The following is a 24,002-nucleotide window of genomic DNA, read 5'->3' as shown; positions in this document are numbered from 1 at the left end:
AGTAGCTACTCACCTTGAACAGGTTCTTTTTGTAAGGAAAGGATAACATTGGGGTGGGGGGACTGCATACTGGGGAATCATCGGGAAGTATCTGACATAAAGGAAGCACCAAGCTAACCGCTCTGGCACGCAGAGTCCTTGCAATTTCTATATGGATGTAACCCCCAGCCTCAGGCATCTAAAAAGCTTCTAAATAAATGTTTGGCTCTGATTACCTGCCTGTATTGCAATGTGCACATGCACCCAGCATACCTTCAAGAGTTCCTTCTCTCTGTACACGTTGTTATTTAGTCGCTAAAGATGTGGCTAACTCTTTGTGACCCCATGAACTTAGCCTGGACGGGACAGGCTAACTTCAGGACAGGTTCCTCTGTCCATGAGATTTCCCAGGCAAAAATACTGGAGAGAGTTTCTATTTCCTTCTCGAGGGGATCTTCTTGACCCAGGGATCGAACTGTTGTCCCCTGCATTGGCAGGCAGATTCTTTACCACTAAGCCACCAGGGAAGTCCACTCTCTATATAACATTTAGCAAATTACCTACACAAGGATGACTGAGCATTCCTTAGATCTTCTAGTCGCTAAGCATTTAAAATGAACTTTCAGCAAATGAGACATAAAGCATAATGTGCTCTGAAAATTGAAATTGCTATCAAAGCTGCTCTGGAAGAACTCCTTTTGCCCAGGGACTAAAAGACTGATAGATATTTGAGTGACAAATTTTTCAGTGAATTCCACTAATTCATGCATTTTCACCCAGCATGCAGAGAGGAAGAACTGTCTTCCTTATCTTGCTGATACTGAAACCGCTATAGTTTTTTTTAAATAGAAAATGCTTAAAAGAGTCCAGTGTGAACTGATGATATATTAAATGCCTTGGATTTAAGAATTTGGGCAAGCTTCAGACATAACCTTCCTAACAATGCAGACAAAAGAAATACTAACAACAAGTAATGGGGCCAGTGAATAGGAACAACTCATTCCTTCTGTAATGATCCAAAGAAATAATCATTAAAAATACAATCATTTTCCAGATTGCTTTATTGCAGTTTCATGCAAGGGTTTCAGGAGCTTTGCACTCATGTCATGTGACAGCAAAGCCAAGAGAATTGAACTGGCATCCTTCTCCCTCAGTGACTCAGGCCAGGTAGCTCTTTTCAACAGCACTTGTTAATCTTGTTAAATCGTAAGTGCCTCTTGGTTTTATGAACCACGCTCACTTTCCCTTCCAGCCCTCACTGACCTTGCTTTTTGTGGCTTGAATGTCATCTTATGAAAGAGGTGTACAGTTAATTCTAGAACCACAGCAGGCTGAAAAGTGTATGTGTGGCTTGCATCACAGGGGGGAGGCACAGAGCCAATGGTCGATATCAGATCCCCATAGAATTTATTTTAGACCTATCTGTGACCAAATATCTTGTAGAGATTGAATTTTGGTGACTTGGATGTTGCATGTTTGTCCTTGTTTTTCAGAAGAAAATAGCTTTGTCTTAGGGTTGGTTCAAGAGAGTGATGATATATCACATATGAGAGAAGATAATGTATTTAGTTGGTGCAGCTGCCTCTATAAAACTATTAGATGTATACCCTATAATCAAGCGATTTCACTTCCAAGTAGTCAAATGCCTTGATTTTTCACAAGAATGTATCCTGATTTATCTGGTGAGTGGAGCATTCTATGCAACAGACCACTTTTTGATACTGAATTCAGCTCTTGGAAGAACAAATGTCCTAGAAAAGATGGATTCCAAACGCAGTGTCCAAAGATTGAATACAGGCACCTCAGTGTCCTAAAGCAACCCACCTTTTCAGTGCTCCCTAAAACAAGGCTTATTTTCAGTGGGTCCCATGCACAATGCCACAGAAAGGCAAGTCAGAATTGTCAACAGCTCAATAGAGAACATGAAGAACTCCAAAATAACTCTTCCTTCTGTCACCCCAATCCTTACCACTCAACAGTGATCTTCCATGCTTATTCCTGCTTCTGCCTTCATAAAGCCTGTCGTGTTTGGGAAAAATATTCTTCAATAAAATCCTGGAGTTCAGAAATAAGTTACTTGTCCCCCGGCCCAAATACAAATCATGTACTCCAGGAAACAACTATTTTCCTCTGAAAACATGCTCGTTTTTAAGATGATGGCATTCGAAATATACTATGCTCCAGACACACATCCTCGCAATCTGGTTTAGTGTAACAGATGAGTTTGAATATCTACTCTAAGATCCGTACTGGGCATCATGACTTCTCCTGTGGTTGTAAATTATTTAACATCTATGTATGTGCTTTGCTTTGTGAATTATTTAGAGCAGTGTTATTCTGCAGGCTGAAAAGTAAGTTTCTAAGATGGCTTTATGTGTTTAAAAAAAAAATGGGCAAATTGTGCTGAAATACCCATAAGGGAATGTGCTAGAATATGTGACATGGGAAAGAACCTGTGAACATTAAGGATCAATAATAACAACGTAATCAGTTCAGCAGCAAGAATGACCTTTATTCAAATCCCACGTAGATCCTTTAATCCCTCAGAGGACACATTTGGTCTGCTGGGAAGTTTACATGACCTGTTGTGAATCATATCCCCACTGACTATTTTTGCAAAGAGCCCTTACTTATCAAGACACTGTTACAGCCACTGGGGATGTGTTTTTATATACAAATAAAGATAGTGAGGGGTTAAAACAGAATTTCTCTACTGTTTTTAAAGAGGGGATTTTCCCAAACTTCAGAAAAAGGATGTGAAACAAGTGAATCCCACTGGAGTGAAAAGTCTTAAGGATAATGACTTCTATTGCTTGAACTCTTACAGACAAAAAGAGAATGATAAATAGGGAGAAACGTGTATTCTACATCATCCAAAATAAAACTGTCAGCCTTGAATTCCTTCCTTACCCTAAGCCAGTCTGTAGAATTAAGAAATCTAATTATGTAATGTGGGAAATGATTTCTAAATATCTTTAAAAGATTATTTGCTGTCATTGTCGTTCAGCCGCTAAGTCATGTCCGACTCTTTTCGATCCAATGAACTCTAGCACTCCAGGCTCCTCTGTGTTCCACTATCTCTCAGAGTTGACTCAAATTTACATCCATTGAGTCAGTGATGCTATTTAATCATTTCATCCCCTGTCACCCCCTTCTCATCCTGCTTTTCAATATTTCCCAGAATCAGGGTCTTTTCCAGTGAGTCAGTTTGTAACATCAGGCGGTCAAGGTATTGGAGTTTCAGCTTCAGCTGAACTGCGGCCCCTCCAAGCTCCTCTGTCCATGGGATTCTCCAGGCAAGAATACTGGAGTGGGTTGCCATGTCCTCCTCCAGGGGATCTTCCCCACCTAGGGATTGAATCCGCATCTCTTACATCTCCTGCATTGGCAGGCAGGTTCTTTACCAGTAGCACCACCTGGGAACATTCTGTAAGCACTAATTAAGTAATAGGGAAAAGCAGCACCTTCACGGCTCATTCTTCTTAGAGAAGATGTTATAATTAATGTTCAATATCAGGTTACTTTAAAGAGCCTGAGAGCCTACCTCATCAGGACGAGGAAACAATAATACTGCTAATAACGCTACTGACATTGTTTTGCTTGTGCTTCGGGATTTTTTTTCACTATTATCTTTTCTGCCCTTGATCTCACCAATCCAACTTTTCATTGCTTACAAGTGTACTTTCTGACAATTTTTACTTAGGTTCAACAACCTAATTTTTAGGTTGCTTCATGTTTAGGCTGAGTTTATGTATAACCCATGGCATCGAGAATCAAGACTTCTCAGGGATGGGAAGGATCTCTCAGGGCATGTCCTTCTATGTCAGTCCAAAGAGGATTGTTCTCAGGCTGTGCAACAGAGGGAAACGAGTAGACTCTGGCCTTGGGACCCTGGAAGGCTCCCTATAATGCGAGGGTTTTTTTAAAAATTATTTATTTATTTATTTTTGGTTGCACTGGATATTTGTTGCTATTTCTAGTTGTGGTGAGTGGGGGCTACTCATTGCAGTGGCTTCCCTGGAGGAGCACAGGCTTTAGGTGCACAGGCTTCAGTATGTTGTGGCAGAGGGGCTCATGAGCCCTAGAGTACACAGGCCCCAGTAGTGGTGGCACATGGGCTTTAGCTGCCCAAGGCATGTGGAGTCTTCCCAGGTCAGGGATTGAAGTGATGTCCTCTGCATTGGCAGGCGGATTATTATCCACTGCACCACCAGCAAAGTCCGGTTCTGAGATTTTATTTCATCTGCAGATCTGCAGCTGTGCATTATTCAGTAACTCATTCATTTACTCATACATTCAATCAATAAATCTTTGCTCCCAGTTTCACTTCACTTCAGGAAGAAGAAAGACAAGAATCTGCTCTTAAGGCTCATATCCTCTGATGTGGAAAAACCACACCAGGTAATAAACAAGACAATTAAAGATGGAGGGACAACATGGATGCAGTGCAAGAGCCCTGGCTGGAGCCTATATTAGGAACTGTCTCTCATGGAAAGTGACATTTGAGTGAAGAATTTAAAAATAGGAAACCCAAAGAAGTGCCTGGGGAAGCACTCTCCCCCAAGAGCAAGTGAAAAGACCCTAAGGAATGAGTGCGCTCGACTGTTGGGAAAACTTCAGGAAGGCCAGTTTGGGCTGAAAAGCAGTGAGCAGGGGGTGGAATATAGCCCCCAGGTAAAGGTGGAGAGAGAGGGCCAGCTCCCACAGGGCCTTAAAAACCATGGAAAGGAATTAGGGTTTCATCCTAAACACCATGAGAACTCACCACGTGATTTTAAGGAGAGTCAATGGTACATGATTTATGTTTTTTAAAAGACCATACTGATAATGTGAACTCAGTGTTGAAGACAGACCTGAATTGCAGTTTACAAAAGATGTGGCTACTCTCAGATTCTTGGATGATGCTCTATTTTAGCACGGTGCCGTAATTTCTAAGGGCTCTGGGGTGAACTGTGACTGTTTTATGAGCTGCTATCAGGGCACTGAGAATAAAACAACACTGTAGATTAAAACCAACTCTAGACCTGAGGAAACACGCATCCTGCCCATACTCAGAAAATCTACCCATCCTCTCTTCTCACTGAGCTCATTCCTTGTTATTTCTAGCTATAGAATATTACCTGACATTGGATAGTTTGTATAAATCATCTAAAGCAACCCTTAGTTATGGCTTCTCTAGAATAACTTTCAGCTGTATCACTTTATGAAATGGGATGACATTTCTTCTGCCCAGTCCTGGCTACAGCATCAGTCTGTCAACAGTGACTAAAAGAGAAGCCTTCTGAAAGACAAGAACTGCCTTCCAGAGACAGGCATTTTGTAAACGCAACGTGCTTGTCGGTTTTTTATTTTCTCTTTCAGGCTGGGTGAGAGTCTACTCAATGAAGACAGGCTGTGGAGGAGGGGCCTGCCCAGGAGGAGAGCCCAGATCCAGTGGGAAGAGAGGGGTGGAGCCTGGGAACAGCAATGACGTGGACAAGCCTGGCGGGGCGGAGCTGGGATTACTGGGGAAAGTGCCCATGAGACTGATGTGCAAAGTGGGCATCACTGGCCAGGAATAGAGTTTTGTGAAGGAAGATTCCAAACCAGTATCAAGGAGGACATCTGTTAGCAGAGAAAATATCAAAGGATAGAAATGAAATATGTGTATCTCTGCCTCAGTCACCTGAAAAAAAAGAAGTATGAGGTTCTCGTCTGTTGATGAGGTTTCTACTTAAAAAAATCAGTGTACTCAAAAACAACCAGTCAGCTAGTTTGCTTCCTCTCCTGAAGTTACTTCTATCTATTCCTGGTATTAAAATGAGGACTGGCTTTTAAGAAAGGCTGAAATTTTTCATCCTTCCCCACTCCACCTGGCCTTACACACACACACACTCACACACACACCTCACATACCAAGTAAGTAAGTAAGTGTTAGTCACTCAGTTGTGTCCGACTCTTTGAGACCCCATGAACTATAACCTTCCAGGATCTTCTGTCCATGGAATTCTCCAGGCAAGATACTGGAGTGAGTTGCCATTCCTTTCTCCAGGGATCTTCCTGACCTAAGGATCAAACCCAGATCTCCTGCATTGCAGGCAGATTCTTTACATCTAAGCCACCAGGGAAGCCCCATTTGTTACACACACACACACACACACACACACACACACACACACACCCCCCACATACCAAGCAACTGTGAAAATTCACACCTAACTCCAAAGTCTCCTGAATTTATGTGATGTGTGATGCACTCAGTCGCTCAGTCATGTCCTACTCTTTGCAACTCCATGGACTGCAGCCCACCAGGCTCCTTTCCATGGGATTTTTCAAGCAAGAATAGTGGAGTGGGTTGCCATTTCCTTCTCCAGTGGATCTTCCCAACACAGGGATTGAACACGTGTCTCCTGCATCTCCAAGCATTAGCAGGCAGATTCTTTACTCCTGAATCACCTGGGAAGACCCCTAAATTTACAAGTTCCAATTAATTCTTATGTTCAAGAGCAACACTGAACCAGCCATGGCCAAGGTTGTGAATGAATGAAATGTGATGAGTTTAAATACTGTAGATTACCAATTTGAACTCCTGCAATTTAAAACATCTTCTTCAACTCTTCGATTAATCTTTCTCTATGGGATAAATTAATCATTTGAACAATTTCAGGCCTAAAAATCAACATGTTACCAGCTAAACTAAATTTAGATAGAAAATGTGTTATCTGATTGGAAGTGGAATGAAACCAGCCTCTGAATTCAAAACACTTTATTTTTATTTTCTGGGCTACGCTGCCATGTTGGCAAGGGAGCTCTTAGATCCATTCTGGATACTGTCAGATGGAATAGGCAGTATGCAGGGAGGGGTCTACAGTATGAGGAAGGAGAGATGCCCTAAAGAGACTCATATGGAAAAGGATGGCAAATATTTTCAGTATGAGTATGTGTATGGTCGTTTGGGGCTTTTTTAAGGAAGTAAAAAGTGATCCTAATTACAACTAAAACAGAGCCCAGCTCAATAAAGGATTATTGAACAAATAAACGAAGTCTGTTTCCTCTGAATCTCTTTGGTTAGTCAAATTTGGATGCCACGTTTAAATTCTCAGGTCCTTCCTGGCTGATGGTTTGTTCAGAAGTTGCCTGTGTTAATCCCTCCTCTGTGCAGTTCACCTTTTAAGAAGTCTAGAAATCTGTGTCACCCAAACATGTTTCCTCTAAAAATCAAATGACCACCTAGCAGCCTGCCTCCGGAGTTTTCCTGTGCCCATTAGTCAGGATTTCCAGCGGACTGCTAAATCTGAACCTTCACCTGCTTCCACGCAGCCAAGCCAAGCAAGTTTCCATGAAACTACCAGAGCAAGAAACTCTTTATGCCACTTGATGACTAGAAAATAAAATCACAGAGGCAATAAAAAAGAGGACTATAAACCAACAGATGGAAACAGAAACCTCATGCATAAGGAGACGAATGAAATGAGGCCTGGGGCTCCCTCACGTAGTCCGGTCACATTCCTTATTGGTACAAGGCTGGCTGCGCACAGATCTGACTCTTGGAATTACTTAGAGGGAAGGCTGGAGAGGGGGGCACACAAACACAGCCTTGGCTCTCAATACCCACACAAAGCCTGTGTCTTAAAATACCTTTCATTCATGCTGCCAGATCCACAGGCTGGACGTAGCGTCCTTTTCTGTTTCACAGCAGAATGCTTTTTGCTTCCCCATCAGCAAAGACTCCTGTTACCTTTCACAGGAGTGAGCCCACTTGGGAGCTGTGTACTCCCAAGGTGTCTCAGACATGATAAAGGGCCCACAGTGTCATCCCTGGAGTAGGAAGCAGTGCATAGCTTTGAAGCCCTGAATTCCTCCTGGGAAATGGGCTCATTATTACGCTCTTCAGCCTGAAGGTTTTCTGAAATCAATCCTTCCTGCGCTAAATAATTAAAATGCAAGCAGGAGTCTGGTTCTAGTTTCCTCATAAATAAACTGAAAATAATGAAATGTTGGAAACTGGCACTGATTGCCAAATTTTATGGTTGTCCCCTAATTACACTGGTACAACACAAATTTGTGTGTGTGTCCAAAATAATTATTTGATAACCATGACCAGAGTTCCTAGAATAATTAAGAACTTTAATCATGTATTGAAATACAGAAAAGAGCTGATAAATGTTTGCCCTCCTACCTAACTAGGTAAACAAAAGAATGCTGAGTTTGTATATTTTCTGCCTAAGTGATTATTTATCCTGAGCAGAGACTGGCCTGACTAAAACAATTATGGAGCGTTGAAAGCCTGACCAGCCTGTAAAATGGTGCATTATCTTATTCCTCAAAATGGGCTGCAACCACCCTTTGGGGTCTGGGACAGGCAGGGAATTCGGCCACAAGATGAATGGGTAAACATTTAGATGCCTCAATTTTGCTGTATTTATGGATTTGGGGAGCACATCATGTTTATATCAAAAATAAACATGGTGATATTGTGGAACAGAATGCAAAAATCACACAAATTTCTCAATATTACAGACATTTTGAGCTGGCAGCTAAATTCATAGGGGTCCTCACAGGTCCTCTTCATTGTAGAGGTTCTTTGTGGAATCATTTAAAGTACTCCCACATTATCAGGAAGCAATGACTTGTCAAATGAAAAGGCAAATGTCTCTGATGTACAAGTTTCTACTCTAGATCAGATTGGATAGATTATATATATATGTACTGCTTAGTCATCTCAGTTGTGTCCAACTGTGAGACCCTGTGAACTGTAGCCCGCCAGGCTTCTCTGTCCATGGGATTCTCCAGGCAAGAACACTGGAGAGGGTTGCCATGTCCTTCTCCAGGGGATCTTCTCAACCCAGGGATCAAACCCAGGTTTCCCACATTGCAGGCAGATTCTTTACCACTGAACCACCAGGGAAGCCCACACACACACACACAGATACTGGAGAAGGAAATGGCAACCCACTTCAATCAGACACAACTGAAGTGACTTACTGCACACACATATACGAGTAAAAGGAATCTTAAAGGAAAAACATCTATTTCTGCTTTATTGACTATGCCAAAGCCTTTGGCTGTGTGGATCACCACAAACTGTGGAAAATTCTGAAAGAGATGGCAATACTAGGCTACCTGACCTGCCTCTTGAGAAACCTGTATGCAGGTCAGGAAGCAACAGTTAGAACTGGACATGGAATAACAGACTGTTTCCAGATAGGAAAAGGAGTACATCAAGGCTGTATATTGTCACCCTGCTTATTTAACTTATATGCAGAGTACATCATGAGAAACGCTGGCCTGGAGGAAGCACAGGCTGGAATCAGGATTGCTGGGAGAAATATCAATAACCTCAGATATGCAGATGACACCACCCTTATGGCAGAAAGTGAAGAAGAATTAAAGAGCCTCTTGATGAAAGTGAAAGCTGCTGCTGCTGCTAAGTCGCTTCAGTCGTGTCTGACTCTGTGCGACCCCATAGACGGCAGCCCACCCGGCTCCCCCGTCCCTGGGATTCTCCAGGCAAGAACACTGGAGTGGGCTGCCGTTTCCTTCTCCAATGCACGAAAGTGAAAAGTGAAAGTGAAGTTGCTCAGTCATGTCCGACTCTTAGCGACCCCATGGACTGCAGCCCACCAGGCTCCTCCATCCATGGGATTTTCCAGCCAAGAAGACTGGAGTGGGTTGCCATTGCCTTCTCCAGAAAGCGAAAGAGGAGAGTGAAAAAGTTGGCTTAAAGCTCAACATTCAGAAAACCAAGATCATGGCATCTGGTCCTATCACTTCATGGCAAATAGATGGGGAATCAGTGGAAACAGTGGCTGACTTTATATTTTTAGGCTCCTAAATCACTGCAGATGGTGATGGCAGCCATGAAATGAAAAGATGCTTACTCCTTGGAAGGAAAGTTATGACCAACCTAGACAGCATATTAAAAAGCAGAGACATTACTTTGTTAACAAAGGTCCATCTAGTCAAGGCTATGGTTTTTCCAGTGGTCATGTATGGATGTGAGAGTTGGGCTATAAAGAAAGCTGAGCGCTGAAGAATTGATGCTTTTGAACTGTGGTGTTGGAGAAGACTCTTGAGAGTCCCTTGGACTGCAAGGAGATCCAACTAGTCCATCCTAAAGGAGATCAGTCCTGGGTGTTCATTGGAAGGAATGACGTTGAAGCTGAAACTCCAATACTTTGGCCACCCGCAGCAAAGAGCTGACTCATTTGAAAAGACCCTGATGCTGGGAAAGATTGAGGGCAGGAGGAGAAGAGGACGACAGAGGATGAGATGGCTGGATGGCATTACCGATTCAATGGACATGGGTTTGGGTGGACTCCAGGAGTTGGTAATGGACAGGGAGGCCTGGCATCCTGCGGTTCATAGGGTCGCAAAGAGTCGGACACGACTGAGCGACTGAACTGAACTGAACTGAAAGCATCTTTTAAATAACTGGTTCTCAACTGGAGGCAAGTTTGCCCCATCCCACTCAGGGATATTTTACCTTTGTCAACGCTGGAGGAACTTCTGGTTGTCACCATTTGGTGGTGGTGCGGGTAGCACTACTGGTATCTACCCGCCACTGGAAAGAATTTCTCAGCCTAAAATGTCAATAGGGTTGAGGATGAGAACCCCTGCTGCTGCTGATGCATATACATACACACAGAGAGGAAGGCACGCATCTATCTGGACCACAGCAGGAGACAAAATCAGCCTCTGAGAACCAGGGTTCAGCTGGTTTAGAATTTGAACCATGAATACAGCTGTAGCGCAGTCTCTGCAGACTCGCTTTGGGGAGACAGTGGAAGGGGCTGCTGTACCTGGGTCAGAGATATGCCAGCCCCTCCAGAAAGCTGCAGTAATCCTCTCAGTGGAGGGACTCTCCCAACTTGTTGCTCGGGCTGTAGATCTGAGGCCTTTATTATCTTATCCCCTGCATTCTACATAGGTTCCCAGAATGACCTCTGAGCTCCTGCAGGAAAACATCCATGGATTTTCAAATAGCTCTTCTTGGTGCACACTATCACAGCACCTAGCCTTGCTCATAATATGGTTGCTGAACCGAAGTCAATGCTATATTTTCCCCCCAGTATTAGAAATTCTACATGCCTGCATTTGAGAAAAAAAAAAAAAAACCAACATATTAAACAGGAAGAAAAGAAAGACACTTCCCTTCTACTGTTTTCATCTGGGAAGATCATTTAGCAAAGTCTGTCTTCAAAGAGCTGTGCATACTTCTTTTTTGATGCTAATCATGTTTCACTGCCTCCCCCACCTACCTTAGCCTTTTTAGTAGTTTCCAGCAGTAATGCAGTTCACTCTTGCATTTCATAAAAGGGTCACAGTCTTGGTTAATGTTTTATAGACACAAATGCCCACAATCAAAGCCCAGAGCAAAGTTTGCCTGTCTTTCTCTGTACAACTCTTTAAAAACTCAAGTTCTATCTTTCATTTATTTGCTAATGAATTTCCCTGTAAGGGATAGTTTGACTCTGCTCAGCTTTAATTAGAACAACAAAAAAATTCATTTAGGCTTTCTGCCTGCTCTCCATGTTCAAAACTATTCTATAGAATGATTGAGAAGGAACAAAGCATTTTTGGAATAAAAGCACTTTTCCAGAATAAAATGTTCTGGGCAGGCTCAGTATCTTCCTGTTCTTCACATTCCTAAAACATAAGAAATGTAAGACCTCATCTCAAGCAATCCAAGTATCTTCAACTCCACTTACAATGTAAATCAAAGCGTTATTCTTCACCCTACAAACTACTTCAATCCAAGATTATTTTCATTCAAAAGCACCTACTCTCAAACCATTTACATTTAGATGGTATTTACACAGCTTTTCAGGAACCAGAAGAACTTTTTAAGAGTTAAGGAGGAATGGTGAATGAGCCCACCCTCTTAATTTTGCAGTGAGGTAACTGAAGTTCAGAAGTCGATTTGAACTCTCCGAACTACGTAATAACAACGGCTAGGACTTATCAAGGGCCCACAGCTTGTCGTATCTTCAGCACTTCTACTGTGTCTGAGCCACCACGATATCTTGCTGGGATTGGTGCAGGGGCCTCCTAAGTCCTGCTTATACTCTACTTAGGTCAACAAAAAGTCCTCACTGAGGTTCCTTAAAAAACTAAAAGTAGAGTTACCATATGATCCAGCAATCCCACTCCTGGACAAGTACCTGGAAAAGACAAAAACTATGTTCCAAAAAGATACATGCACCCCAATGTTCATGGCAGCACTACTTACAATGGCGAAGACACAGAAGCAACCTAAATATCCATCGACAAATGAATGAATAAAGAGGATGCATTATGTATATACAATGGAATATTGCTCAGTCACTCAGTCGTATCTGACTCTTTTCGACCCCATGAACGGTTGCCCGCCAGGCTCCTCTGTCCCATGGAACTGCCTAGGTAAGAATACTGGAGTGGGTTGCTTTCCTCCTGCAGGGGATTGTCCCGACCCAGGGATTGAACTTGTGTCTCCTGCACCTCCTGCATTGGCAGGTGAATTCTTTACCACTGAACCACCTGGGAAGCCCACAATGGAATATTACTCGGCCATAAAAAGAATGAAATAATGCCATTTGCAGCAACATGGATGGACCTAGAGATTATCATAGTAAGTGAAGTCAGACAGAGACAAACATCATGTGATATCACTTATCAATTATATGTGGAATCTAACAAAAGATACGAATGAACATTTGTATTTACAAAACAGAAACAGACATAGAAAATGAACTTATGGGTACCAAAGGAAGAAGGGGTGGAGAAGGATAAATCAGTAGTTTGACTTAACAGATACACAGTACTAAATATAAAATAGATAAACATCATGGTCCTACTTACAGCACAGGGAACTATATTCAATAATGTGTAATAACCTAAAAGAGAAACGAATCTGAAAAAGAATAGATAGCTGAATCACTTTGCCATACACTTGAAACTAACACAATGTAATATAATCAATTATATTTTCATTCTTAAAATGATTTTAAAATAATAAAATAGAACTACAAAAAGAATCCCGATAAATTCCCCAGTGCCTGATACACTGCAGGCCTTCAGGATGTTTGTGGATTTGTAAAGTGTTTACTATATGCCAGGTACTAATCTAACAAAGGTATGGGAACCAATTACCTAATCTTTCCAATAACACAAGATGAGTGCTATCGTCATCACTGCTGTCATCTTGGATTCACAGATGAAGAAACTGGGGCACAGAGAAGTTTAGTAACTTGTCCAAGATCACCCAGTTAGTTAATCACAGAGCCAGGATTTGAACCTAGGGCACAGGCTCTTTAACTACCACAATGTACTGTGGCCCTCTTAGCTTAGCTAATGACGAAAAAAGACTTCAATGAGTCTTCCCTTACCAAACTCTCAGAAGTTGAAATGTATCAAACTGCGCTTTAAAAACATTGTTTCCTATGACTGCCTAACATTTTAAAATCATCAATAAGGTGGATTTTGAGCTAAGACTGGTAAACAAGAGCAACAGTGTGAGTCACACTGTGTTGCACTTCACTCTCGAGTTCAGAGCACAAAGGGTATGACTGCGGCTCACAGTCGTGTGCAGGTAATTCTTCCCTACTCAACTGCGATTACCATGATTAGCTCTGGTCCATAAAGGGAAAGCTAAGACACAAAAGCCTCAGTGATGTTCCAGGCCACACAGTCAGCAACCATGGCAGGAAAGGAGTCTCCCAGGGCCCCTCTGAGGTCACACTTGTTCTCTGATTAGTAAGTATAAAACACCAGGGTGATTCACACAATGGAATGTTTAAGCCAAGATGTCACCGAATACAGGGTATGTTGATACAGCTTTATCTGAGAAGTTACATAATCTTCCTAATGTGGAAACACCATAAAGGAATTTGTGACTTGGAATGAAGAGAGGTGCACTCCCTGGGAATTACTCCTCAAGGGGTATCAGGAGATGTTCAGTGAGAAACCCACTCCCCTAGATTGAGCAGGTGACTTGTAAAACAAACAAACAAACAAAACAGCCCAATGAAGGCTTTCTGAGGGCAGGCACTGTGTCCAGTTCAATTTGATGAGACTTAACCAGACCCCTGGCTTGAGACTGTTTAGTCTCTGGGGACCCCATCTTTTCGCAGGGCCGGGAGGTCTATTCTATATTCAGTCTCCTGTTATATAAAAGTCCTTACTCCGAGTCCTCTCTGCCTCTTGCTTTTAGGTCAAAATATTTACTTATGCAAGCCCAGAGGCCTTTCATTATCTTTGTACCCTGGAAGGCTCGAAATGAATCTCTTCTAGCACTTTGTTGAAATTCTTTGAAAGAAATCTCGAGCTCTGGAATCCATCTCCACCTCCAATCTTCCCTGGATCTCGGCCTCCACTGTCCCACCTGCCCCCAGGCGCAGCCAGAGAAGGAAGGGGGTGACCGGAGGGGCGGGGCGGGGATGTCACAAGCACCTGTCACCTGGCAGGCCCCGGCCTCACTTCCTCACCCCCGGCCCCACCCACCCTGCAGCAGAAGAGGACCGACCAGGCACCCGCCCCCTCGCACGCCCCGACACTGACAGGCCAGTCCCTCCCGCCCCAGCCTCCAGCCGCCGTCCAATGGCCAAGGGGCAGGGCAAGCTGAGCAAGCCGCGGCAGCCCAGCCGGGTCTCCGCCCTGTTCCCGGTTCCCGAGCCGGGCCCCGGCGGCCTTTAAATGCCGCCCAGGGCCGACACGGCGCGGCCCTCGCCACCTTTTTCCTCGGGCGGCGGCAGCGGCACCCCGAGGAAGAAGTCAGCTTAGACGCTGCAGCTCCGTCCCGGCCGCGGCGGCCACCTCCGACCTCGGGGCCCGCGCCGCCTCCTCCGCCTCCCCCGCCTCCCCCTACTCCTCCCCCTCCCCCTCCCCCGGGCCCCGCCGGCCAGGTCGGCGCCGGGCCCCCGGGCGTGCGCGCGCGCGCGCGTCCCCGCGCGTGTGTGCGCGCCCCAGCCAGCCTCGGACCCGCGCCCCCGCCCGGCGCAGGACCGCCCCGGGATCCCCGCCCGCGCGCCGCGTCCCACGTCCCCCGCCGCCCGGCCGCCAGCCGCGCACCCCGCCGCGCTGCGCGAGAAGATGGCGGGGTCGGTGGCCGACAGCGATGCAGTGGTGGTGAGTGCGGGCGAGGCGCCCCCTTCCCGCGGCCCGCACGGCCCCGCCGCTGGCTCCCGCCTGGCGGAGGCCCAGCCCCGCGCCCCGGCGGGAGAAGGCGCCCCAGTACCTGGTTAGAGGGAGCCGGCTGTGCGCGACCGGAGTAGGGGGAGGGTTGGAGGGGTGCCCTGCCGCAGGACCGCTGGCTGAGTGGCGGTGTTGGGGGCGGCCTGCGTTGGGGGTGAGCTACAGCCCACTCCGCGCCGTGCAGCCACCAGCCAGGTGTGTGTGCGCGGGTGTGAGTGTGTCCGGCGCGCGCGCCCCGTGTCCGCTCCCCCTCCCCCCCACGACATCCCGGGGATTCCCCCTTGGAAATGGGTCCTAGCCGGGGGCTAGCGGGAGAAGTTGAGCGCGGCTGCTGCACTCCAGCCATGTCCTGGAGGACGGGCCTAGGCGACAGGTTCTAGGGGCGTTTGCAATTGGAGAGGAGCCTGCTCTCCTCCGGAGCGGGGTTCTGGTTCCCCAGTGGGCCTCGACCTTCATTTTGATCTAGATCTGAAGGGTCTGGGGAGCATCAGACGCTTAGCTACTTGATGGAAAGGACGGGTTTGGTTCCGGGGTTTTCTGCGGGTATTCGGTGGACTGAGCCTATGTTATGGGGAGGGCTGCTGGATTCCTCCAAATTTGTATAGGTTTTTCCCCGCTCCCGCTAACACCCACCTCCGAAAGCCTTTGGAAAGCCAATCTGTGTGCTTCTATTTTTAGAAACTAGATGATGGGCATTTAAACAACTCCTTGGGCTCTCCAGTTCAAGCCGACGTGTACTTCCCACGACTGGTAAATGATTTTGTTCCCTCTTCGGTGTCTGCCTGTACCCTCTTGTTTCTAATTGCATTTTCAAATGGGTCAAGTCCTAAGGATCTGAGGGCTTGGCTCTTCCCTAACAGACTGTAAACTTTGTTTCTGCTCTCATCCTCTATAGATCGTGCCGTTTTGTGGGCATATTAAAGGTGGCATGAGACCAGGCAAGAAGGTGTTAGTGATGGGCATTGTAGACCTCAACCCAGAAAGGTAAGGCAGATTCCTTGTCTCCTATGATGCTGTCAAAAATCTTGGCTTTGTCTGCCCACCCAAGCCAAATGAAAAATAGGGAGACAGAGTTTGGAGGAAATAAAAGGGTGGCTTTAATCCTCAGCCAGAGGAGGGGAGACACAGCAGACTAGAGCCTCAAGAACTATGCGCCCCTTCCATGAGGAATCAGGGGTGGGGGGGTGGGGTGATTATATAGATGAGGGGTTCGGTGATTAGGAACAAAGGTGTGAAGGTCTTGTATTCTTCCTTTTGGATCATTTCAAAAACAGTCAAAGACTGGCCATCAGGTAGCCCAGTAGTTGGGTCCATTGTCTTGCATGAATTGTTCTGTGGCCTCCTTTCTGTAATGCAAAAAGAAAGGAAAAGAGCTGTGAGGGGTCGTCTGCAGAGAGAGTGCTGTAAAGGTGAGCCCCAGACAGAATGTGATCAGCATATCAGGTTAGTCTTGATTACCTACTACAGATCAGGAACAGTGAAAGTGAAAAAAAGAGCTCAGAAAAGGGCAAGAGAAAAAACAAAACAACTTTTTCCTCTTTTTTTCCACTGCAACGCTTACACCTATCCAGCAGTTACGAGGCGCTGCTCACTCTTGTTGTGGCTTTCTGCTGCTCTTCCAACTCCTGTGGCCAGTGTTACTGGTTGCAAGTGCCAAGAAAGTACTATGTTCCCATGAAAAGAATGTGTATGAATCTCAGCGGTCATTTCTCTAGACAGCTATTTATATCAGAGATGATAAATATAGACCCACATCATTTTCTCTTTGACCCTTAGGGAGGCCAGAGGACTTTTTTTTTTTTTAATGTTTTTCAAACATAGTGCATGGAGTAAGAACTATCAATATAAATGAGAACCAAACTGCAAGATATTGTTTCCCTTGGTCAATTTCCCCTGGCTGTTTTTGAGTCCTCAGTCCTCGGAAATGGATTAAATGGATTAAAACACAGATAGTTTGGGATATCTGAAGTGTCTACAGTTAGTTATTTTCATCTCTGTCAAAGTTTTCTCCAGGGCCACCTCCTGTGGGTAACAAAATAAACTAGTTTGATTGTAATCCTTCTTCTCCAAAGTCTATCACACCCCTACCCCTGCCCTGTGGAGAGTGGTGGCCCATTAAAAGCTGACAAATCCAGAGAGGAAGAAGGAAATCGGAGCCTGGGTCTTTGTTAAATGTTATTTTGCTCAACCATGAATAAATGAGATGATTTTCTGTTCAGTTTTGCAATCAGCTTGACCTGTGGTGATTCAGAAGATCCTCCCGCCGACGTGGCGATTGAACTCAAAGCAGTGTTCACAGACCGGCAGCTACTCAGAAATTCTTGTATATCTGGGGAAAGGGGTGAAGAACAGTCAGCGATCCCTTACTTCCCATTCATCCCAGACCAGCCATTCAGGGTGAGTACCTCGAGTGCTTCAGCTCCAGCCATTGGCAGGATGGTGATATTCTCATCTAAGATGTGCCAAGAGTGCTTTAAGCAGCCAGAATTTTTGCATGTCCAGGAAATTTGTCACCTGATGGTGAAAAAAAGAAAAACGATCAAAAGAGCTCTGTTTGCCGATATGAATTAACAGTCAATAGTAGCTCTTGGTTCTGTTTAGCCAATACATGTAAATAAACCCATATTTACATGCCTAGATTGTTAATAAATGCTTCTCTGTGTAGTATTCAATATAGTACTAGGCATTTAATAGATAATTGTCCTAAGATAGCTATTTAATAAATATTAATAAATACCTAGAATTTCTTTATTTTTTCTCATCCATTAAGTAGTACCAGACCATATCAGTTATACCTTTTTAAAGAATAGAGTGATTATTATTTTATTTTCTCTTGTTCCCTTTGCTAATGAGGACTGGCCATGCCGTTGCTCCCCTGGGCTTCCCTGGTGGCTCAGATGCTAAAGACTCTGCCTGCAAGGCAGAAGACCCAGGTTCCCTAGGTGGGGAAGATCCTCTGGAGGAGGGCATGGCAACCCACTCCAGTATTCTTGCCTGGAGAATTCCATGGACAGAGGAGCCTGGCGGGCTACAGTCCATGGGGTCATAAAGAGTCAGACATGATTGAGTGACTAATACTGGGTTAAGCAGCCTCAGTCTACTTCATTGTCATAGGCTGTGTGGCTGATAGATTCCTTCCCTTGGGCCGGAATGAGTATAGATTTGCTCCCCACTATCTGCCAGGCAGTAAGCACAGCCCAAACTTCCATTCCCATCAAATAGCACAAGCCGCACCTTCCTCTGTGAAGGACAATGTCAAGTAAAAGATGCAAGTCAGTAATGTGTTAGAGAAGAATTTACTGACATGTCAGACCTGGTGATGAAGTGTCTGCGTTATACTTTGTTGTGCGGTCGCTTCAGTTGTGTCCGATTCTTTGCAACCCTAGAGACCGTAGCCCGCCAGGCTCCTCTGTCCATGGATTCTCCAGACAAGAATACTGGAGTGGATTGCCATGCCTTCCTCCGGGGATCTTCCCCACCCAGGGATCGAATCCATGTCTCTTGCATCTCCTGCATGGGCAGATGAGTTCTGTACTGCTAAGCTACCAGGGAAACCCTACACTTTGTTAACATACATCATAATAATGACAATTTGGTTAAAAACTCCCTGTTTCATATATACCTAACAAACCAGAACTATCCTGAACCTGTTGCTCCTCATCTAGAAATGTACAAGGGCCTTATGAATAAGTCATAATTTTTCTTCCCATCTTGCAGTCTTGGGGGGAAAGAAGAATCTATGACATTCACATCAGTGATAGAATAGAGACTGATTGCCCTTCTAGCATAGCCTGAGGAAGGCACCCCTACCCTTCTCTAGAATGATAATGACCCTGAGGCTCCCCGAACTGTGACAGTTTCTTAATGGTGACTCTTAATAGAGAGCTCATGAGTGAGGAACCAAAGCTTCTGCCCAGTGGAATAATGCTCCCCAACAACAAAATTGAGATGGAATCAGCCCTTCTTGGTGACATAATCTTAGTAATAATATGCATTAAATGTGACTAATATCACATATGGAGTCTCTCCTTATATGATGAATACAAATGCTTTTAATAAATACATAGCGCAAACCCAGTGATTAAACTCTATGGTGAATTCCTTAAGTTAGAAAAAAGAGGAAGAAAAAGCTTTTACTATATGGAATCAGTATTTTTGTTTGGCTTAACAAAGCCTTGTTAATTACACATCCTTGGTCCAATGGTAATTACTGTGTATCCTTCTCTGCTTAGAGTTTATCTTGTTTGAGTGTCTCCAGACTGTTATTACATGCTCCTAATGGGTACCTGCTCTGCCTTGTGAGGGGCTTCTCTGAAGTTGGGATAGAATTGTTCAGGGGATGAGAATTAAGTGCCATATAGATAAATCTGTACCTCTTTATATCACTTTCTGGCATGCAATGAGAAGGGAGAAATAGTAAGGCAATTTTAAATCCTTCAAGGACATTGAATAGTGTAGAGCAGTGCCTTCCAAAGTGTGTCCCTCATTCCAGCAATACCAGCATCATCTTGGAACTTGGTGGAAAAGCACATTCTTAGACCTTACCCTTGACCTACTAAATGGAAAATTTGGGGGGGCGGAGCCCAACAGTCTGTTCTATAGCCTTCTGTCTGATTCCAGTGCGCTCTGTAGAGTTTGAGAACTACTGAAGATGTTGCCTTTCATTTTTCCTAGCAGCGTTCATTGAAATTATGAACTGAGGGATTTACTTTGTTTCTTCCAGGTGGAAATCCTTTGTGAGCACCCACGTTTTAGAGTGTTTGTGGATGGACACCAACTTTTTGATTTTTACCACCGCATTCAAACGTTATCTGCAATCGACACCATAAAGATCAACGGAGACCTCCAGATCACTAAGCTTGGCTGATGTTTAAACCACGTCTGTTTCAAAGAGCATCAGGTGCCACAACTGCCTGACTGTTGATCTGGAAGAAGTGTCCTAGCAAGATCTAAAGACTTGAAAACAAAAAGGCAGACTTCACTGTCTCTTCTTTCTGTGCAGTTTAAACCCAAAATGACTTCAATGGTGGTTTGCCCTTAGGAAGCTATCAGAACTAAGACACCGAGCCATTATTCCCAGAACAAAGTAATACATTTATGCTGGATTTTATTCAGACTAAACTGAGATGGATTTGTGACGATTTGTGATTCAGTAGTAAGTTATTCATCTTTTCAAAGCAAGGTGATATTTAGAACAAAAGTGCTAAAGACTTAAAACAACAACAACAAAGACGGTACACAGAAATCAACTCATTTCTGCACTGAAGTGGAATTGTGTAGCACAACCAACATTTTAGTCAGGGTATTTAACGTAGAATGTAGGTTGTTCAAGGTTTTTTTTTTTTTTTTGCACAGCATAATGTTAACTCAGATTTTTTAAGCTTTCTTGTAGTTATTTATTTCTACTCAGTGTATGTGTTAGAGATGATTAATGTCTCAAGAACAGCTTATTATGAACTTTTGAATGTACAATTAATTATCTTAGGTCTGAGTGGGGAAATTACCTATTACAGTCATGAGAAAGGTGAGTTTCTACCTTAAAGAGTTGAGTCTTATCCTCCTACCCCTAAACTTAGGATCTCTTGATATAAATTGCTGTAAGTGCTTTTGGGAAAACTTTGCAACAGTTCAGCAAGACTGCTTTTCAAGTTATTGATGATTATGTAAAATTCTACTTACATTGCTTTTTCTCCATACTGTGAAATTGGCACAGTATTGGCTTTCTTAAGACTAATTAACTACTTTTCACTGGATCTACATAGTAGCTCATCAAGTTTTTAAGCTAATTGAAAACACATTAAGAGGTGATTGCATTGATAGTTTTAAAAATGAACTATTATATACATTTTTAAAGGTATAGTGTGAAAATGATTTGGGAATGCAATGGAAAGCAGAAGCAAATGGCCCCAAATAACTTACTTGGAAATAATTTATATCAACTTAAGCTGTTAGCTCATTGTATCACTTTTATTATGTGACCCTCACCAATCCCTAAGCAATGCCTTTGGAGCTTCAGAGTAGAAGATGCTTCCTACTGTGTGGGCTCTGCTGAGATAGTATGATAAGACAAGATCCAACCTAGGAAATGATCCAGTTAGTTTATCTGCAAAGTTAACTCCCAGGACTCTAGGTCTTTGAGTCCAGCCAATAGTGTGAATGCTGCAGTGAAGCTCTGGGAGTTTCCCTGTACTTGTGGAACTGATTGGACAGCAGGGAGTCTCCGGGAAAAGCCTGCAGTGATGCACACGTCACTGCAAGGCCAGGGATGGTTGGAGTCCTGGGTGCTGGATTTCATAAACTGCATTGGCCTTGGAGAGAAGGACCCTTGGCATTGCTCTGGTCAGCTAGTTGGGGGGGTAAGGGGGTGCCGGGGTGGGGGTGTATTTATATATAATTTAGGTTTTATTTGTACAGCATACTGCGTCTTGTTATGACACGTCCTTGTCCTGCTTTGCTTTTGAGTTTTTTTACACAACATGCAGAGGCACTGAAGTGGCCACGTCATTTTCACGTGTCAAGAATGTAGACAGTGTTTCAGTACCAAAGTTTAAGAAAAAGCAAACTAAAATCGTGAATTTTTTTAATAGGTGATATATTTGGATTCTCCTCAGCTTTTAAACTGTTTAGCACAGTTCTGTTGTGTTATGTAAGAAGATGCTTTATCCAACAAGACTGGCTGAACATTGAAAAGCTTTATGTCCCAGCTGACTTAACCAGCCATGTTCAGCCAGGAGGGCTCTGCTCTGGCTCCAGGTATTTTGGAGTCCGTGACTAACCTTGTGCAGCCACTAGATTTTGTCAAGTGTTTGTAGAGAGACCTAGAGGGCACCCTGAAATGTATTGGTAGGGGTTTTGATTCTCCTTGTGGTAGAAGACCCCCCACACACACACACAGGAGGTTTTCTTTGAGTGGGCATCCATTCCCACTCACTGCATAATTCAGCAAAAACTAGAGGAGTTGGGGGTGTAACTGTTGGAACTAACACTGTTCTCTCTACCTATCAGCTAACTGGTTAGCAGCCAAGCCCTTAGGCAGGTTAGTGTGAAGATACACTGTTAACCCTTCATTGTTCTGTGAGGTCAGTGAGAACCTCTTGGTTAAACTTACTGAAATTTATCTGAATGATGTGATGGTTTGATTCAGGTATAATTAAGTTAGCAGGAGGCTAGTCCAGCTGTATTAATTATTAGCTGGAAACTGTTCACATCCTCTCATCAGCATGTGAGGTCTAAGGTGGGAATTCAGGATGAAAAGTGCAATTTTAAGCTTCACAGGAAAGCATTTGGGTGTGTAAGTTGTTATTTCTGACCAGAGCCCTAATTCTGCAATATGACCAAAACCAAGAAACATAAATAACAATCAGGCTCTGGGGGAATAATAGGCAGGCTTTAGACAATCTGTTCATTTCTGCATCACAATTGGAGTGAATGTATGTATCTTCTTAAAAGTTAATAGAAGTGACTTCTACTTTCTGGGCTATCCCAGAATTGTCTTAATTTTTTAAAAAATTTGAAACCCCATTTCAAATCATGCCAGTCTTAGTTCAAAACCTCCAAAGGGATCATTCTTAGCATTGTTGATGATTTATTAAAAGGGCAACTCCTTTCATTTGTATTAAAAAGAAAATATCTAAAAAGAGGGAGGGAGCCCTTTTGCCTTGAGAGAAACACCCTTGGCATTTTCCAGCTACATTATTAATGTAGAAATAATGTTCCTATGATGACATTTTCAAAGAAACACTTTCTTATTTACTGCGTGGTGTAAAATGTTGCTAAATGTGTTTTAGCGTTATGATGTCACTGCTGAGAGTTATTTGCACTATAATAAAGGAATTTTCTACAAAATGATTTCCCATTTATAAGGTGCTAAATTTGGTACCAGATGTGACGTACTTGGGCTTCCCGGGTGGCTCAGTGGTAAAGCATCCTCCTGCCAATGCAGGAGACACAGGAGACTCAGATTCAATCCCTGGGTCAGGAAGATCCCCTGGAAAAGGAATTGGCAACCTACTCCAGTATTCTTGCTTGAAAAATCGCATGGGCTGTGGAGCCTGGCAGGCTACAGTCCATGGGGTTGCGAAGAGTCGGACGGGACTAAGCGCACAGGCACGTGAGGTACTTAGCATGGACCATCTGGTAGCGCAACCCTCCCTCACTTGCACACACTCCCTCCAAGACCACTTGTTTATGTGTTCCTCATTAATAAACTGATCAAGGGAAGGAAAGTGTCTGAGGGGGCCGCCTCAGAGACCTAATGAGTTGTCTGTGCAATGGGTTATTTTAAAATACAATTTGCATATGGTAAATTTACATTATTTCTTGATGTGCAGTTTTGTGAATTTCATTACATGAATGGATTCACATAACAATCACCTCAAACAGGATACAGAATTGTTCCATCACCCCCCAAACCCCCCTTGTATTGTCACTTTATGGTTAAATATGACCTCCACTCCCAGGCCTAATCAGGCAACAACTGACCCATTCCACCTGCCTATAGTTTTGCCTTTTCCTGAATGTCATATAAAGAGAATCATACAATCCTTTGGGATTGGTTTCTGGCATAATGCATTTGAGGTTCATATTGTGTGTATTAAGTTTTTCCTTTTTATTGCTGAGTAGTATTCCATTGTGTGGATAAATCAGGTTCTTGATTCATTCACCTGTTAAGGATGTAGTGGGTTCTTAATAAATTATTAATACAATCTTATCAGCACAGTGTATATACAAAAGCAAGATTGTGTATACAATCTTTCCTGTGGTTTGAATGATTAAGAAGGAAACTTGATCTCTTAACTATTATGACTACAAGTAAAACTGGTTTATAGAAGTTTGCCTAGCTTTAGTTATGGGTGGTTTAGGAAAGAAAATGT

The 24,002-nt window shown here is 43.8% G+C and overlaps 1 protein-coding gene and 1 long non-coding RNA gene across 2 annotated transcripts in view; one reads left to right on the top strand and one right to left on the bottom strand.

Moving 5' to 3' along the window:
- The window catches only part of LOC136164293 (uncharacterized), a 159,312-nt gene extending 143,994 nt beyond the window's left edge, over nt 1-15,318 (bottom strand). The window contains exon 1 of the long non-coding RNA XR_010662330.1: nt 15,173-15,318. This is a non-coding gene — a long non-coding RNA (uncharacterized lncRNA). The remainder of the gene's footprint in view (nt 1-15,172) is intronic.
- On the top strand, nt 14,571-23,717 carry LGALSL (galectin like). Its single transcript, XM_065929057.1, has 5 exons — nt 14,571-15,063; nt 15,808-15,879; nt 16,025-16,113; nt 17,349-17,526; nt 19,853-23,717. The coding sequence occupies exons 1-5, from the start codon at nt 15,028-15,030 to the stop codon at nt 19,994-19,996; spliced, it is 519 nt and encodes a 172-aa protein (XP_065785129.1). The 5' UTR covers nt 14,571-15,027; the 3' UTR covers nt 19,997-23,717.
- The last annotated feature ends 285 nt before the right edge of the window (nt 23,718-24,002 follow it).

Source organism: Muntiacus reevesi, chromosome 3 (assembly GCF_963930625.1).
Source record: "Muntiacus reevesi chromosome 3, mMunRee1.1, whole genome shotgun sequence".
Taxonomy (NCBI): domain Eukaryota; kingdom Metazoa; phylum Chordata; class Mammalia; order Artiodactyla; family Cervidae; genus Muntiacus; species Muntiacus reevesi.
The sequence above is the reverse complement of the archived record's forward strand: the minus strand, read 5'-3'. Positions and strand labels throughout refer to the sequence as shown.